The 18,519-nt window shown below is 41.3% G+C and overlaps 1 protein-coding gene across 3 annotated transcripts in view; it reads right to left on the bottom strand.

Annotated features, from left to right (window-relative positions):
* Positions 1-1,900: 1,900 nt before the first annotated feature.
* SPTBN1 (spectrin beta, non-erythrocytic 1) overlaps positions 1,901-18,519 on the bottom strand; it is a 122,479-nt gene continuing 105,860 nt past the window's right edge. For all 3 annotated transcript variants that reach the window (XM_048935189.1, XM_048935188.1, XM_048935190.1), the window contains 10 exons: positions 17,555-17,799; positions 17,018-17,156; positions 15,868-15,952; positions 14,535-14,731; positions 14,039-14,151; positions 13,306-13,369; positions 7,992-8,230; positions 6,420-6,593; positions 3,664-3,706; positions 1,901-3,326 (listed from right to left, as the gene is read on the bottom strand). In XM_048935189.1, the coding sequence (XP_048791146.1) occupies positions 3,111-3,326; positions 3,664-3,706; positions 6,420-6,593; positions 7,992-8,230; positions 13,306-13,369; positions 14,039-14,151; positions 14,535-14,731; positions 15,868-15,952; positions 17,018-17,156; positions 17,555-17,799 (1,515 nt within the window). In that variant the 3' untranslated portion in view covers positions 1,901-3,110. The remainder of the gene's footprint in view (positions 3,327-3,663; positions 3,707-6,419; positions 6,594-7,991; positions 8,231-13,305; positions 13,370-14,038; positions 14,152-14,534; positions 14,732-15,867; positions 15,953-17,017; positions 17,157-17,554; positions 17,800-18,519) is intronic.

Below are 18,519 nucleotides of genomic sequence, written 5' to 3'. Positions count from 1 at the left end.
CTGCAAGCAGGTAATCACAGGCACAATCCCAGTTCCGATGCTTCTGGAGTAGGAATACAGTGCTTCTTACCTGAATTATATTCTGCTTGACCTCAGAATTCATGTTCTTGATATCAGCCCTCAGGAAAACAAGCTGAACTTCAGCTGGCTGAGATCTCCAGCTCCTCTTGCTGTCAGGATGCCCTCTGTTGCTCAGACTACAGGCAGTGCTGCAGTAGAGCTGAATTCTGCTTTCTTCAGTAGTTTTGCAACATGGAGCACACTGTTTAGCAGAGCCTGATTTTGTGGGGTGCTCTCTGTTTATTATGCCCCTCTGTTTATTTGGAAAGAAAGAGTCTCATGTTTGTTTCAACTAATTGTGATTGACTTTCTGTTTTAGCTCAGCTGTGCTTAGTCAAGGTAGAAAAACCCAAACATCCACAAATAAAAGGCAATGTTGTGTCATACCTGCAAGCTATTTATTATAACAGCATATTCGTAAAGACCCCACGCGTTTTAAGGCTACTCTCTGCAAACTCAATCATAAAGCAGAGAACACACTGAAGTGAAAAACAGTCTAAAACAGCATTTCACAGGAACATAATTTAGTCATATGTGTCTTGTACTTCACTGCTAATCTCCCTCATACAGAGCGGATCTCTACAACAGAACATACTCTATGAAAAGCAGATGGGTTAACAGATCATTTGCATCAATCTAAAAGAAAACCTTCCTACTCAACATATGCTTAGTTCCCACAGATTAAAGGTTTGGGGATTTTCATCCTCCTTGAGCTCGATTCACAAGAACATGGGAAGGACTCTTCAGATGCAGCTCCCTGAAAACCTACACGGCTTACATTTCAGTATAAGGTGCTCACCAAGGGAAGAAAAGGAGGGCAGGCATTCCTTACTAGGGAATTATTTCTTATAACAATGAGAGCAACACAGCTGGAAAGTGGACTGCTCTGGGCTTCTGCAATGGCTCTAGCCCGTAAAGGGCCCAGTCCCCTTCACTGAAACACGGCTGTGATGAAGCTACTCGGAATCTAACCAGGAGGGAACTATGCTAAGCCAGGTCTTGCCTTTTCTGACCTGGTTTAGTCAGAGGATGCTTTTCCTGACCCACCAATTCTGTCTGTATGGAAATTGCATCCAAGAGTGAAAGCAGGTGAGACTTAGAACAATTCACTCAAGCTCCTCAGGAAGTTGAAATTGGCTCCTAAGCAAAAAGGGCTTAAATACTTTTCAAGAACAACTTAAGAGACAAGACAAACAAGTAAAACAGAAATCTGCAGGCATGATCAAAAACATCGCTGCTCTATGACATGCAACAGCTAGCTAAGATTGATCTGCTAAATATTACTTGCCTATCTTGTTAGCTTCATTGAAGTGACACACAGTAAGGCATCAACAGTTTTGTATTTTGGTCAACAAAGACAATTTTCGTACTCTAACATCACGCCTCAGCTTTTTGCATTAAACTTTTACATTTACAAGACTGGTGGTCATCCTACATCTCTCTGATAGATTGGAACAATGTAATATTAAAGCATGAATATTTAGTTGCTTAATAACCCAAGATTTTAGAAAACCCAGCACACCCCATGGAAAGAATGCAGACTGCACTGACGAGATGTCCAAGGAACTGGTTTAGAAACGTGCCAGCCTGCGCTGCATTGCCTTTCCACCTGAAGTTATTTCACAAAACAATGATTCCCTCTTTGTTTTTATTTTTATTTTATTTGTTTGGGGGCACAATCCGAGGGGAAGGATGGGAGGGAGGGCAAGTGGGAGGTGAAGGGAAAGGGAAGATAAAGAAAAGTGAGAAGAGAGGTAACAATTATTTCAGTATGAAGTTTTGCACACACAAAAAAACGGAATTACAACTTAAGACATTCGCTTCAGTGCACAGGAGAGAAGACGTTTTAAAATAACTTTATTTTTGATCCTTTCAAAATTATGATTTAACATTATCAGAAATGAAATAAGAAACTTAACCAGCATATTTAGTTTTAAAAGCATTTAATGACATAGCATATATTTAACAGATAGGGTAAAAGTCTAGAGGTACAGTTCGATACAACTGAAAACCAGTTCCAGTACTACTCTTGACTACAGGCCCAGTCATCGAAAGTTCATTCCTATTAAATGTAATTTTTGATTGTGCAGTAAGATGAAAATTTTTCATTACAATAGTTACAGTGACAGAGAAATGCACACTATGTATCAAAGAGCAAGGTAATGTAGCAAAATTATAACACGCAGTGCTGCAGCTGACAAGCAAGTAACCATTTGAGTAACATTACTTTTCCAGTAAATGCTTCAGTTCCACTTTTACACTTATCAATGATTTTAAAGGGTTTATTATACATCTAGTCTTATTATACTTTGTACTAGAATTATCTGAAACATACAATATAATGTATTTCAGCAAAAAAAAAGGTTTTCTTTTTTTGAAATTACAGATTATTTAAAACTGTATCAGCCTGCTTATCCATCTCAGATAACATTCTTATCTGTCATACTTGATGCAGAAAAGCTTCAGGTTGTGTTAATAACCAATGCCAGGATAGGAATGGTTTGTCTGTAAGTTAATGCATACCTGCACTCTGTTACAGGAAAGATAATACGCTATCATTTTAATAAATGTTAGAATTGAAATGGGAGGCTCCACTAGTCAAGACTCAGCATTACAACCTTAAATGGAAGTGAACATTGTTTGAAAATTTGTCCATTGGGTTTTGATGTGCACAGTAGATTGAAAGCACCGCTGCCTTGCATACCAATAGCACTAGGAGTGGGTTATTTTCCAAGACAGCCTCACAAAATTGAGGAACAGTTTAAATAGTAAGATCTAATCTACACTAACTTCATTTAAAAAAAAAACAACAAACAAAAACAACCCCCCCAAAGCTGGTCCTCCCCCTCCTACAGAAGCTGCCCAATGCACCTCATACTTGTAACTTTAGATTCCTTTTTGTTGGCTTTTTATTTTAAAATGCTCTATAAATAAAAAAATGTCAATCACATTGAGGAACATGAGGCACAGAGAGTAACGTATTGGTTCTGAGCTCGCATGCTGGAATTCCACTGGAACGGTCAGAGAAGTGCAGTGTGTGGAGATGGAGTTCACTTCTTTTTACCAAAAAGGCTGAATCTTTTCTCTTTGTCTTTCTCTTTGTCTTTCTCTCTCTTGCCAGGACTGGACTCGCTGGTTATTGTGACGCTGGCAGGCAGGGTCTGGGCACGGCTGGAGGCTGGAGTGCTCTGAGTGGTCGGGGACACTTCGATTTTATCAGATGAGATAGCTGATGTGATGGCCTGGATCCACGTGTTCATCTCCTCCTTCAAGAAGCCCGAAAGGTAGAAAGCTGTTACAACCCATGCACCACGCTCCCTCTCGCATTCAGCATTGGAGATGGGGAACGGATAGGAATGGGGAATCCAACACAGTGCTAACTATCATCTGGCACTCCTCTGGTTATGCACCTGCAGGAGCTGTCTACTTCAATCTGCATCTGAGACTCCTCAATCATTATGCACACATACATACATGACTGGAGACCAGAAAATTGCAGTGCACTCCTAAGCTCTTTGCAGTTTTTTTTGTTTTAATTTTTATTTCCCCTTGTCCAACAACACAGAATCCCCATCAGTAATAGACTGAGAAAAACAAACTTACATCATCTTTGGCTTGGAAGAGGTATTCATTGCCATCAGTCAATCTGTAGAGAAAACACCCATCACAAATCAAGGTTAGCAGCAGTCACAGTGGTTCAATTCCTGCTTTTTTAGCTACAGTACATAACCAGACTGAGACATACAGGAAACTCGTAACATCTCTACAGGCACAAATACATGTCAACAACTGATGTTCTGGTGTCTCATACTGCCATGCAGATCCAGCCACACACACTATATTCTGATCCCTATGCTTATGATAGTGTCAGTATTGCAGTATGTCACGCTGCACTGCACAGGTCATGATCTTTGGCAGCTGATGGCTTATTTCAGTACTTGCTCTTTCAGGCAGATCTCGTCTATCTTGCAAATGACAGTACAAAAGTTTACTCGATATTTTAAAAGCCAAAAGTCACAAACAACACCCAGAGTTTACATTTTTTTGGTAGAAACCCATCAAAACTCTGCAGCTGCCCTGCTGTCAGACCGTGATGATGAGTCAAGATACCATACTGTACATGGCTCACGAGTATTGCATCTTCTCACAATGAAGATCAGAAACTTCTGTCTGTTTTATTACTGTGCTGATTTTACTCAGAGAGTTTAACTGGGATACATTTAACCATTTGTATGAAGATATATTAATTAAAAAAAAAAAAGACTGAATTACATCAGATCGAGCATCTGAACAAGTAACAGGGTCAGTGGAAGCAGCACCTGATCTTTCTCCAGAAAAAGAAGCACTAAATGGCAAAACAACATAAAGCTGAAGTAAGACATTTGGAAGAACATAACTATCATAGAATCATAAAAAGGCCTGGGTTGGAAGGGACCTCAAAGATCATTTAGTTCCAACCCAACTGTTATGGGCAGTGTTGCCATCCACTAAATGAGATGCTAGACCAGGCTGCTCAGGGTCCCATCCAACCTGGACTTGAACACCTCCAGGGATGAGGCATCCCACCGTCCCTGGGCAGCCTGTGCCACCACCTCACCACTCTCTCATTGGAAAGTTTCCTCCTGACATCTGATCTAAGTCATCCCTCCTTTAGCTTAAAATCACTCCCCCATGTCCTATCACAATTTACCCACATAAGAAGTAGACTTCACCCCTACTTGTCATCTCTCTTTCAATATTGGAAGACTGTAATGAGATCTCCCTGAAGCCTTCTCTTCCCTCAGTCTGTCTTTGCTGGAGAGGTGCTCCAGCCCTCAGAGCATCTTTCTGGCCCTCCTCTGGACCTGCTCCAAAAGGTCCACATCTTTCCTGAGCTGGGGGCCCCAGACCTGGATACAGCACTGCAGGTGGGGCCTCACGAGGGCAGAGCAGCATGGGACATCCCCTCCCTGTCCCTGCTGCCACCCTTCTGTCCATGCAGCCCAGCACACTGTTGGCCTTTTGGACCGCAAGCACACACTGCTGGCTCAGGTCCAGCTTTTCACCCATCAGGACCCCCAAGCCCATTTCCACAGGGCTGCTCTCAAGGAGTTCTTCTCTCAGTCTGCACTCATATCTGGGATTGCATCATTAGGTTCGCACAGGCCCACATTTCAAGTCCAGGTACCTCTGATCGGCACTACTTCCTTTTGTTGTATCAGCTGCACCACTCAGCTTGGTGCAAATTTGAGAGTGCACTCGATCCCATCATCTACGTCACTGTTAAAGATAACACTGTTAAAGATAAAGAGAGCACAGGTCTCAACTATGCCTGGCTTTCTGTAAAAAACTAAGGAAAATATTTCCATTGTACTCTGCACAGATCGCTACGAGGCTTTTCTGTGAGAACTGCCTGCATGTGAACCTGCATAACAGAGGCCTCAGACTTTGCAGAATCCTCCCAGATGCTCTTCTCAGCCTGGAGATGGAGCTTTGCCACAGTGAGCAGGTGAACTCTGAGGAAATATGCCACATGATACTGAAGCAGTTCTGATACAGGTGTCAGTGAAAGAAGGGCAATTGATTTTTCTGCTTAGGTTTGTATCTGGAACACCTTATTCTTACATTACCAATTCAGAGATGTTTTAATAGTGTGCAGGATGAATCACAGAGCTGCAGGCCTGTCTTCAAAAAGGTTAGCAGCAAGTTTCCTTAAATAAGAATTATATTTAGAGGATTCTTGCATCAGTGTAGACTTGGAAAAAAACCTATCTTAGATTACACAATCCAGTCAGTTCATAAAGTGAGTCTCCTTTGAAAGAGTCCTCTAGCAGCTGTGTAATAGTGCAATATTTTTTAACTGTTGGCACTGAAGTATTACTCAGTAAAACACAGTTTTGGAACTGAAAGCCGTGTTTTTGTATCCTTTGAACAACAAGTACTTCATATACTTCAAAAGTGACTGTCTGCAACACGTTCAAAACCTGAAAATGTGATCGATGGATGTCTTCAATAGTCTCCTAAATCCATACTAAAAAAATTAAACAGAAGATTTTTATGAAGAGCAGAACCATGAACACTCAGCTCTTTTCATTCAGTTCCAGAGGCAGCAGTTGGAAAGCTCAGGGTTTTTAAGTGCAGACTCTTAACTTTATGTATCTAGTCTTATCTCACAAAGAAGTACCATTACTGTTTTGATACTGATTGCTACCTTTGATAAACACACCAGATTTCAGGGATGGGAAGAACCCTGTTCAGAAAAGCAGATACTGCAGTTAATACTCATCATCAGCTCTTGGGCTGGATCCTGCCCGTGAATTTGCAGAGTGAACAAACCCACCACAGCTATTTCTCATGTGAAGAAACGTCAGCAGGTTTACCTTAGCTTGAACACATGCTTCTTCTTTTTATAATCGACCGCTACTTCACAGACTGCTTCTTTCAAGCTGACTGGGATCTCATTGTGATAGGGAATGCCAGAAGCAGCAGCTTTTGAATCCTTGTAGAAGCCCATCTCTTGGTTGTTTATGACACAGTACACGTTATGCCATGACCTTCGAGACACAGAAAACAACAAAAGTACTTATAAATCTAATGCTCTTGCTTGAAAAACTGGCGAAATTGAACACAATGATTGCTATAAGATAATGGAGACCAGTTCAACCTGAGGACAGAAGCACAGTATACTATGTCCTGCAAAATGCAGACAAAAATTCTCTCATACAAGCACTACTTCAAGACAGAAGTCCTGACTTCGAGCCAAATGGAATGAAAGGTTTCCAGAGCTCTCTGATAGCACATAAGCATTTCCTAGCAGTGGGTGGATCGTTTGGCAGACTATGCAGCTTACATTCTTGGGAGATAAACTGATAGACCTTTTGATGACTATACTTCATTGTAGAGGGAGTTCTCATTTGCAAGCCAGTGAAGAAATTAAATATGAAATCACAGAATTGTAGGGGTTGGACTTGACTGTCCTTGACTGTCAGGAATGATTAGTGACATCATCTGCCTCATTCTCCAATGCAGTTACAAAAACCAATGGTTAGTAGAAATAAGGGTCCCTAAATGTCAGTATTAGCAGCTGTTACAACCCCAAATTAGTTCTCTGGTGTGAAGCAACTCTAGCTGAAGAAAAACTGTAGTCCTGTAGTGCAGATCCCTTGTCTTATGATGTGCACTCAGCTCTGCTGAGCACCTCGACTCTGACCACGTCCCTCAGGTGTTGGTGTAGCTCAATAGTCAACACTTTCCTTTTCAGCCAAGTCACACAACTATTCTCAAGAGCTTTCTCAGGTTACAACGAACCAGCATGTGATTTTCCACTGCAGGCAGAAAGCTCAGAAATTCTGCTTATTTGAGGACCGCACAACTGAGTCCTTAGGCACAGAATCAGCTAAGGCACACAAAATCATTTCACTAGTTCTTCTCTTCTGAACAGATTACAGTGTAGGTGGAAAGTGCTAACGTGCAAACAGAAGAAGATGTCAGAATAATACGGGCATTTCTGTTCTTACACCTACATGTTTTTCTTTTCTGGTAGTAACGCACAACTTGAGAGAACTGGAATCAAATCCCACTACTGCCACAAATTCATCACACGAAGTGGGAAAGTCATGATATCTTCATGCCTCCATTTTCTACCTTCCAAATATAAGCCAATAGTGCATCTTCTAACACGTATGATTAGATTGCAACCTCATGAAATACATTATTCAATCATGCATATGCAATTTCTAGAACAGGAGCTTTAAAATATTTTTGGAGCTGCGAGAAGACAATAACTGCAGTGATAACATTGACTATTATGTAATAACAAAATGCCCAGTGTCGGAAGGACTCTTGGCTCAACCCAGGATCATCCAAAATTCGAACCATACATCACAGTGAGCTTGAATGCAAGTATCTGCATTATTAAGCAGCGATCTTCATTAAACATCAAGTACTCTTACCTGCTTGAGGCTTTCTTGCTGTGTGTCTCCCATTCATGTTTACGATGCAAGAAGCCCTCCATCTGAGCTGAAGGAATCTCCTGTGTTTTGGCTGGTAGGGTAGCAGCAGTCTGAGCCTGAATGGCAGCCGTGGCTTTGCGGTCTGCCGTTGGAGAAGGAACAGGACTGGACTCTTTTGAACTTGTCCTCTGTTCTGCAGCTCCATTCACCATTTCGTTTGTTTCTGCAGTTTCTGCCACCTAGGGACAGTGAACAAAGTGTTCAGCTAGATGCCTCGCAACACTGAAGTATTCTGCAGTTAACCTGATTCCCTGCACAATGTGGCTGTGTATAAGCTTTGCCTGGAGAATGACACAGGCCAATGAGATCTTTCTCATGGAGACACAGGAGGCCAAGGAAATTAGAAGGTATGAATGGATTAGTACCCATTTTACAGGTGGAGAAACAGGCATATAAGAGCTGCTAAACTTCAGTGTGAATTTTACTGTGCTTTGCTCTGCTAGTCAATTCATAATATTTTACGTATTGTTGTTCCTAAAAGGAGAGCATTCAATTCTGCTGCTTACTCAAATGTTTGGAACAGTAACAATCACACTTTCTGCAAACCTAAGAGGAACAGTAGAAGTTATACACATCAGCCACCTTAAATACGTTTATGACATTACTGGGGCATAAAAGATCTATAAAAGGTATTAGCTATGAGTCAGCAGAAAAATATGTCAAAACTGCCCAGGAGCATTTACAAAAATTTTCGGAATTTCTTTCTGTAAAAGCTCCTTTCCCACTTTCCCCATTCCCCTAGTGACACAACAAAATCAAAACATGCAGAAATTAGAGAGATTACACCATGCATTTCATCTCCAGCATCCCAGTTAAGGTATTCGATCTTAAAGACAAGGGAAATGAGGTCAGACGTCATTTATCGAAGTCTTTTTCAGACTTCCATTATTAGGAGGATTGGATTTTTGTTAAAGGAACTGAAAACCACCACAGTCACACAACATCACACAGCTATTTACCCCCAAACAAAGACAGAACCAAGGCCTTGCCCATCACTTGCTTTGTTGATCGCGTTGCCTGTCGCACTGTGATCGAGATAGCCTAGAGAGCAGCCATGTTTCCAGCAGCTCTGACTGGTCAAGCTTTCGACGTCTTCAGGAGCCATTCATCCCAAAATCATTTAAATTGGAATCCTAATGGCTATACACTTTTGAAATGCAGCTTGGTCCCAGTTTTTTTGTTTTTTTTGTTTTCTTGTACCATTACTTGGACATGTAGAGCCATTGGTAGCAGCTCAGGAGTTACACAACCAGTGTGTATTATTATTATTAGCAAGTTACTAAAGCTTAGTGCTGCTAACGCTCTAGTAGATTACAAACGTTCTGGACTGTTTTTATGCAGACAAGCAGGTATTTGTGAATGGCACAATAATTAGACATTCCCACTTCTGCACATAGCCTGGACAATTCAAAAGCAGCCGAATTATGCAACATACTGAATTTTGCTACTGTTTGCTAGAACTTCTTGTACCTGCCAAGTATACGTTATTGTACCTCACACCTTTGTACCTCACATATTGACCTAGAAAGATCTAAGTGTCAACTTGCTATGGATATGGGAAGGGTTGGTTAACTGCCTTTAAGCAATCTAAATTTCCAGAGTACAGACACTACACCACTGAAACAGGGAAAGAATCACAGCTCACATTCCACTGCAGTCATATCTATTTTACTCTGTCCCTAAAGAAACACCGCCTTACAGCTCAGTTTATTAGAAGAAATATCTACCCTGCACTGAAGATCTATCTATCTCATGTTAGCCAGATGGAGTAAAATTCAGTGATGCTGTTTCTTCAAAATCAGGGTAAGTCAAAACCATCAAACCAGGCTATTTCTATCCAAATCTTAAATCAAAAATCTTGCATTAAAGGAGGGCAGGGGATGGGGGAGAATAAACAGATTGATGAGACTGAAGCTTATCCAAACGCTGCCGGCACTGCTGCTGCAACACAGGTTGTGTCATTTGCAGCCAGTGATTCACCTGTGAGTGCTCAATTAATTATTCATCGCCACTGCTGATCACTAATGCCCAACATTCCACATTCAAGATAAAGGAAAGCCCTTCAGAGATACTCTTCTAAACTGGCAGGATCCCTGTCTGAGATACACAAAGCCCACACAGAATTACTGGACACCTGCATGGTCTGCCTGCTGCACAGACACAGGAACTCAGCACCACCTCAGACAAACTACCCAGAACTACCAGTTAGCTAATCCAGTGCTAAAAGTTTTCTGTACTGATACAGACAGGATGTGAAAATAATTATTAGACACTTTTGGGTATCCCTAACAATTAACCTGAAATAAAAAAGGACAAGTTCCAGAACAGCAGCCACTGCAAAAGGTACTTAAATTGTTTTTATGGGAAGTAACGTGTACTTCAGTGCTGCAATCTGCAACCCCATGGTTTTAAGCGACAAATGCCAACTTTAATTACACAGTCAGACCTGTAATATCTACTTAAAATGCTACTGATTGTAAAAGGGCCATGAAAAGCTTTATTGATGCTCTTTCGGGTTTTATTTCCTTTCCATGTGTTATCTACAATTAACAGAAAACAAGCAAAATAAATCTGAATCATAAACAGGTTTGCAAAGAATGTGTAATGAAAATAGAGGAAAACGGGAGCTAGACAAACTTTAATGGAAACATGCGCTGGGCATGCAGACAACGCAACAGAAGACAAACAGTAATAGCAAACTGTACTGTTACAACAAAGCAGTCATCACGTACATGGAAACAGTTGTCTTAATTGTGACTGAGAGGTTAGTTGCAAGTGCTTTAGTGGCTAGGGGCTGCTCCTGAGGTGTTCTTAACTCAGGGCTGTATTTCATGCAACAGAATAGCCGGTGGCAATGACTGGAGACATCCCTTTGATTTTCATAGTGCTTAAAGCAACGTTATATTCACTTCATCACCTTAAGCCTCTGCACCACAGCTTAAATAATAGAGACATATTTGCCTTTTCAGATGTAAATAAGTGACAGCTTGTATCTTGTTCTGGCCTCACCATCCTTTTAATGCTCTAAGCCAGAACCACAATCAATCAGTGAAATCTTGCACACCTAGTGCTTAAAATGATGACCTTATCTGATACTTAATTCATTTTCCCTAATCATAAAAGTATAATTCCCATCTATCAATGTATCCATATAAATTACTTCTTACATACTAATTTTTATCCAGAATTTACCTGAAGTATTTTCAGGCTGTGGTGTCTGAAGCTACAGCTAAACTGCTCTACAGCTGTCACAGTCCTAAAGGCACAGAGAACCAACACTGGTGTAGGTAGTCACCAGATCATTTGCATCATTTCATATGGAATTTTTAAAAGCATTAAGAATCTCTATCTTGTTATCCTGACAAAAGAAAAAAAAACATGCATCATGAAGTGGAAAGACAAGTTACAGTAAAAGTATAATCACTGAAGCACATCCTTTCCATCACCTCCCTCTTTACGATCTCAGCCAACACAGAATAACTGAGCTGCACTGATCAGCCAGAAGTTTACAATGTGACCAGCAGCATGTCTTGAGCCTCAGGTCAGAAAGAACACGGCTGTGTACATCTGATGTACTGCAAACAAGATCCAATGGAAAAAGCTCTGCTGTAAGACTGAAGTGTGGATGGCAAAGATTAACACAGAAATGCATTATGTTTCATGGGAATAAAATGAAAAATGAAAGGAACGGGTGGTGGATAAGGCCATGATAAGCAACAAGATGATGACAATCTGGGCTGTGCCTGCAGGCCACCTCGTGTTCCCTGCCACGACTACTTACAAGTTCATAAACATTGGAGTGTACAACAGTTATCTCACTTCCTCCTGAGTACTAAAGATGAACTAAAAGACTTTATCTAAAGGAAGAAAAAGGCAGAACTGCTTAATATCCTACAGCATTAACAGTGTGCAGATTCAGAAGCCACTGGGATGCACAATTTGAAAGGCAAACTTAAGCTGAAAGGCATTCTTCCCACAGTCCTAGACTGGGACCCATATTTCCCCTGTGCTACAGGTAGGAGCTCTGGTAGCCACTGACTTGAGCCTGCCAGCAGCCTTTCCTCTGCTCAGTGTGACCTCAGAGAGTGAGGTTCAAAAACACGACAGACAACACAAGAGATGTTTCCCATGATTCTAGGCACCAGTGAAAACAAGTTGGCTTTGCAGGAAGGTAATGGGGGGGTAAAGCCAGTTTGCTACTCTTTTGTTGCTTTAAACACATACACATATTTACTGGTATTTCTACTTTAAGATGCATCTTGACTCCACTGGAATACCCTCTGTCAAAAAGGACTGAATGTACAATTCAGCCCACATTATAGAAAATACAGAGCTGGAATCTTAGACCAATGTACTTTATTTCACTTTCAGAGAAAAGCATCACAACCCCTCTTTAGGGGTCCACAACCTACTCTCATTTATACCCCTTTATCTCCAGGGTCAGGAAACAAAATTGCTGTTGCATAAATTAGACAGGACTGAGAGTAAATGGGGCCCCAAAGCAGCTATTCAGTATGATCACAAATCTTCATTAGGACTAAATACCAAGATAAATCTAGAAACTATTTTTTATTGTTTTATTTCACGTTTATTGTTATCTGCAGTCAATGAGTCCATTCTACATGGAATGTTATACAGCTAATCTTAAGGCTTTTAATTTGTTGGTAGTCACAACACCCCCCACCCTCCTAGCCTTCACTACTGAGCTCACTTGCAGGTACTGTCTTTGGCCTTGTGAATAACTCGCTTGCTAATGCAGCTGATTTAATACTGTTGCCGTGCTGAAACCTGTTAGTATAACTCGATGCGTCATACCTGTCAGATTCTAGTTCTCTTCTTCATTATGATGTTATCTCATTAAATCTCAATTACTCATAAAAGGATGGTTTAGCTGGAAAATCTTAATACTATTAACAACATGAAAAACTCACAGTAAATAACATGAAATAAATGTGTCACCTTAAAGCAACTGAGTGTCAGTGGGGATATTCAAATAAACAAGGATTAAAGTGAAACAAATATATCTCCAAGGATCTGCTAATTCAATAGAAGTCAACTGATGGGAAGGAAGAGAAAAGCAGCAGGGAAATCTGAAGCCAAAAGATTAAACCAGTACCAGTAGACCATACTGAACAAAAAGGTGTCTTTTGCTGCAAATGATTGTATGTCACAGTCCAGACCACGATCGGTCATTGGCTGTCCGTCTGCTAATAAAGTTTTTGTAGTTTTGGTAGGTTTGGGAGCGGTAACTAACCCGTGGAGATTCCTGGTCTGATGGCAAACCATTTTGGGAAACCTGTTCTCCTTTTGTCCCATCCCTGTTGAGAAAGAGGAAGGAGAAATTTCATTAAGCTTTTGAAAGTCAGTCGTATTTTAATCCTGAACAACATTTTCATACTGAATTTTGCACGTCTCAGAACTGCAAGCAAGTTCTTAACAACTGCCAAGTCATTTGTTGACAGCATTGTAAAAACCTTAAACAGATTTCCACTTGCAGTGGTGGAAGCAAAGAAAAAAAATGCCCAATGGAGTAAAAGAAACCCAAAGTAGTTTGATCAAGGGAGGCTTTTGTGATAGTTACTTCACAAGGTCTGCTCCTATCACACAAGTAATTTGATAAATGTTAATGCTCCACGGACGTGGCTTAAAATCTATCTGTAACTGATGCTCATTAAAAGAGAAATACGAGATTGCGTAGAAATATTAATTCATAACACAGAGGCTGTATAAAAAGGCTGTATAGGCCAGGTGTGCATCAACAGTAGTAACTGCTTCCTGATGAAAAATTGGAACGTTCATCTTAGCAGTGAATTCAGACGCCTGTGAAAGTTGTGGTCCCCCCAAGTGCATCTATGAAGTCTTCTAAAAAGAGTTACATCACAAAAACAGGCAACCTCCAGACCTCCCCTTTACAGCTCATCCTCACCCTGAGAATTCCAACGCAAGAAACTGCATGAAGCACATCAGCTTCCTGCATCACGGCTTACCATTGCTGCTGGGAGCCTCCATCTTCTGCAACCTTTGGGCTTGGCTCTGGAGTAGGTGGCTTTCTCTTCCTCTCCTCTTCCTCTTGTTGTCGACGAACTTCCAGCAGTTCCAACTGAGAAATGAAACATTTTTGAACATAAAGCACTGCACATCAGCCATTTTCCAGGTGCGTTTCTAAAAATTAAGAATAATCTCTGCATTTTTCTGAAACTCCTGAGGTTAAAGTTTATTGGAATTAAATTTGAAAGCTCGAGTCTTTAAAACTATTAATCATGCAAAGTTTGTCGCACCAAATTTGTCAATAAAGCCACACAGCATCAGACCCTTAGCATCAAACGGAGTGCTGGCACAGCTGCCTGGCACTTGTCCAGATCTCTTATCTAATTCATTTCATTAACACAAAACAAGCAAACATAAAAGCATCCCAAGTTATCCAAATACTCAAGTGCCATCCTCATCTGCTTGACATACGTAGAACGCTTCACCAGCACTCACCGTGGTCAGTCTTTCCAGTGCTGCAAATCTCTCATCCCAAGTAGCTGCAGATTTCTCAAATGCTTCGTGCCGCTTAATTAATTTTTCCACTTCGTCAACACTTTGTCCTATTTCCCGACTGGACAGGTAGGGCTCCTGGCCCAGCAGCCAGGCCTCAGCCACGCTCGCGTCCCTTGAAAACTGGTGCACCTCCAAAACTGAATGAAGAATGTACACACATCAGTGCCGTTAGTGTCGAAAATGGCACCATGAAGTTAGCAGGCATCTTCTGAGTTTACTTCAGAGTAGCTGAATTTACTTCAAAATAGCATTGGCCAAATGTTTTCCTTAACTAAGTTCACTGAAATTAATGATTTAAAAGACAGAAATTTGTCATGTTGGCTTTGCTTTGAGGAAAAACAAAAGTGAAGTTTATATCTTCTACAGATTATTTCACTTTCTAATTCCAGTGTTTCTATTTGGTTCTAATCTGCTGTAACCAACTAAACTCAGAGCAGGAATTCTGTTATCTGCTGGTTTATTCCTCAGACTGGCCTGCCTACCAAACACGATGAAGGCTGCCAGTCCCTTCAGCAAGCAGTATTTCTCTACTCCATACTTGTCTACAGTGCTGTAGTTAAAGGTTTCCTTCCAGCTGAAAACAAGCTTCAGCAGCTTTTGTGAACGAGATCACACAATTCTGATGAAGAACATGATACAAACACCAACACTTAGGGACAGTTCCTCATGCTACTGTTTTCTCTAAGCCTGCTGAGACTTGGGAAGAATGAAGAAAGCACACACAGCAGCCTAAAGCTCTACCAAATGATCACTGCACTGTACAGTTTGAGATGCTGGAAGGGCACAAATCGGCAACTGTTTGCTACAAGAGCTACAGAAAACCTTGTCAGAGTTTCTGAGCTGTGTTATTTCTGGTGAAGAACTTGGAAAATGCTGCAATGCTTGAAGGTACATCTTTTGTCAATTAAGTGTCAGATAATGCAAGTATGTTACATGTGTAAGGTAACAAGACTTTGCTTCCCCATATTTTTTGTTAGCACATCCTCTGTAGAAACACAGTTGGAAGATGGCACCTGCAAAACATGCTAGATCTATTTCACCCAGCTGTAACTTCAGTCATACAGAGTAACATCTTCAGTGCAGGTTTCTTTGTTTCAAGTTCTCCATTATTTTACAGTTAACAGATGTGAATTCTACAGTTAATACAGTACAAGCACACTTTCAAGCAAGGCCAATAAAAAAGGTAAGGAGCTGTAGGTGTTTTCAATGCTCAGAAAGACAGAGGAAAGAGTTAGATATGGCCCTGCCAAGAGAAATCCAAGGACGTCCTTACTCAGTCTCAGCCACTCCCATCTGTCTTCCCACTTGTCAATCATTTCTTTTCTTTTTTCTGTCAGCTGCAGTAGCTTTTCCTTGATCTGGATTTAAGAGGAGAATGCAGGACTGTTACATAAGCATCAGGCATCACATTCACCCCACCACAGCATGTAAGCTGTTACCACAAGCAAAAGACACAGGCATTTAGTGAAAGGAAACACGGCACTAGTTTGCCAGGAAATGCCTTGGTATGAATGTAACAGCTTTCCTTATTTTTGAAGTAGAAATAAATATAAAGTTTCTATTAAGATATCACATCTGCATACAGTATTTCTTAAGAACTACGTTATCAAGATTATTTGGTTAAAAGAGCAGAACAGACAAACAAATGGTGCAAATGTACTTTATCTTCTACTTTTTTCTAGGAAAAAATGCAATACATGCTGCCCATGATTGCTATTAAAAGCCTCGTTACCTGTGCTAACAACAACGTGTCAGCATAAGCCCCATATTATTCTCAGGGCAAAGACTGGCTAGCAAAACCTCCCAGTTTCTCTGCAGCACTTACGTACAACGAAGACACAGAAAATATCACCCTCCTGCATGGGCAGTGTCTTACAACCAGTGGCTACCCTCCTTTGGCCAAAGGAAAGCAGGAAGAAACAAGGTTTAACTGCTATTCTTTGGTCTAGTCAGATCAGAAAACAAAACAAGGCCTTAGGCTGCTGGGTACATTTTGCTCACAACACTCCCTGGACTTGCCCCCCACAAACAATTTTCTACTCCTTTCCCTAGCAGGCCCCTTCAAAATCCAGGCACCCTCAGAGTTATCTCTGCTCTTGCTCAAAGGAAATACCTTTCCAAGCATGACCATCCCAAAGACAGCTCTGCAGACCTGAATGCAGCAGCTTCTTCTTTGTGTTTCCTGGATGGACACTGATACCTTAAATTTAGGTGTCATTCCTGCCTCCCAACATGAATTCACAGCATTAAATCACACGCTAATTTCACATCAGCAGTTAGGTGCAGATAAGGTCCCTGAGGTAATGCATGACATTATAAACATGCATTATTAATCCACAGATAACACAATGACAGTTTCTCTAGCTCAACTAGAATCTACACGCCATCAGCACTGCAGTTGTTACATTCAGTAAGCACAATACCTCCTCTGATGCATAGTGTTTTCTTGCCAGAAGAGATTTGCCGAGCTCGATACAGGTAGTAAAGCTGTCATTTCGGGCATCAATTTCTGCTTTGATACCCTGGTGATTGTTCATTAGTAGTTCAACAGATGAAACATCCCTAGAATAGTCAACCCACGGTTCAGAATCACACATTTCAGACATAAAAGCAGTTACATTTTCAAATAAATCATCTAACCCAGAATGGTACAGCACAGAATTTAATTCATACGTTGTCTCTGTAGCCCAGAAAACAGGATTTGTTTATCGGACATCTGATTGGCACCAGAATGCTGCTGTTCCTGAGGAAAGGCTGCTAACAATCTCTTTGAACACGACTTTCCATTGCAATTACTTCAGCACCCCCAGCCTCTGCTGGCAGCAGTACACAAAAGCAAGCTGCCAGCACACCACCACATCTTGCCAGCCTCAGGAATTTCTGGCTCAGTGACACCGAGTGTTACAACTGACCTGCAGCCTTTTCTTTCGTGTGCTATCACACAAGATGTTTCACGTTACCTTGGCTTTTCCTGGGCTTCAATCTGCCGGATGACATCTTCCATCCAAAGCATGAGATCCCGAACCATGCTGAAGAAACGGAATTTGTCTCCTGTGTCCACCAGCCGAACCCTGCGGCCCTCACAGGCATCCAGCAGTGCCTTCCATGCCTCTAGGACCTCGTTTTCTCTCTTCTGGATGTCATCAGCTTTGTCTCCAGCATAGGCAGCCTGAAGGCGTGCAGCATCCTCCTGGAGCTGTCTTACCTGGTGTGTGTTTACAAGAGATAAAGGTGTCAGGTACTTTTGAGTCACGTCTGTGGGAGCGTTTCAGCTGCTAACTCTTAATTTGAATTGCCTTCTGAAGTCCTTGCCAATATATTTGGTCTGTCAATACAGAAAGGTTTATTTTCTTATTAAGTCGGTGTACCCCTACAAGAACGTTTACTGGAGAAGACCGTTGGGTCAACGAGCTCCCAGAATAACAAACATTTGCCACTGCCTAAACTTTGTGTAGAACTGGGTGCCAATATAAAGCGATTGTTAAATTCTAGGGCAAAAGGGAACAAATTCCTCATCAAGTTTTCTTCCTCCCACACAAGTGACAGAACACCACTCAGGAACTCCCAGATCAAAACAGAACTCCAGCTGACGTCAGAGAAGCTTTTTCAAAAGTGTAGATAATGACTTCAAACAGCAGCAGGTTTGGAAATGCAAAGACCCTTCTGCTATTAGAAAACTCTGTTCCTTTCACACACTCTGGGGACATCAGTCGCTATTTCTTGACCATTTCACACGTTTTCCCAACTCCATTGGCTCTTTTCTAATCAATTTTTTATTTTGAAAAAGTTTGAATGCAAAATTACTAGCTGGAGGCACACGTATGATGCCACCACCACAGTGACTCACCACAGCTCTGCACTGCCATTAGATATTCCCTCATTTAGGTCTTGATTCTAATTACCTTTTGAGAGACTAAGATTGGTA

The sequence above is a fragment of the Lagopus muta genome, chromosome 2 (genome assembly GCF_023343835.1).
Source record: "Lagopus muta isolate bLagMut1 chromosome 2, bLagMut1 primary, whole genome shotgun sequence".
Taxonomy (NCBI): Eukaryota; Metazoa; Chordata; class Aves; order Galliformes; family Phasianidae; genus Lagopus; species Lagopus muta.
Note: the sequence above shows the minus strand (reverse complement) of the source record. Positions and strands in the feature narration are given on the sequence as shown.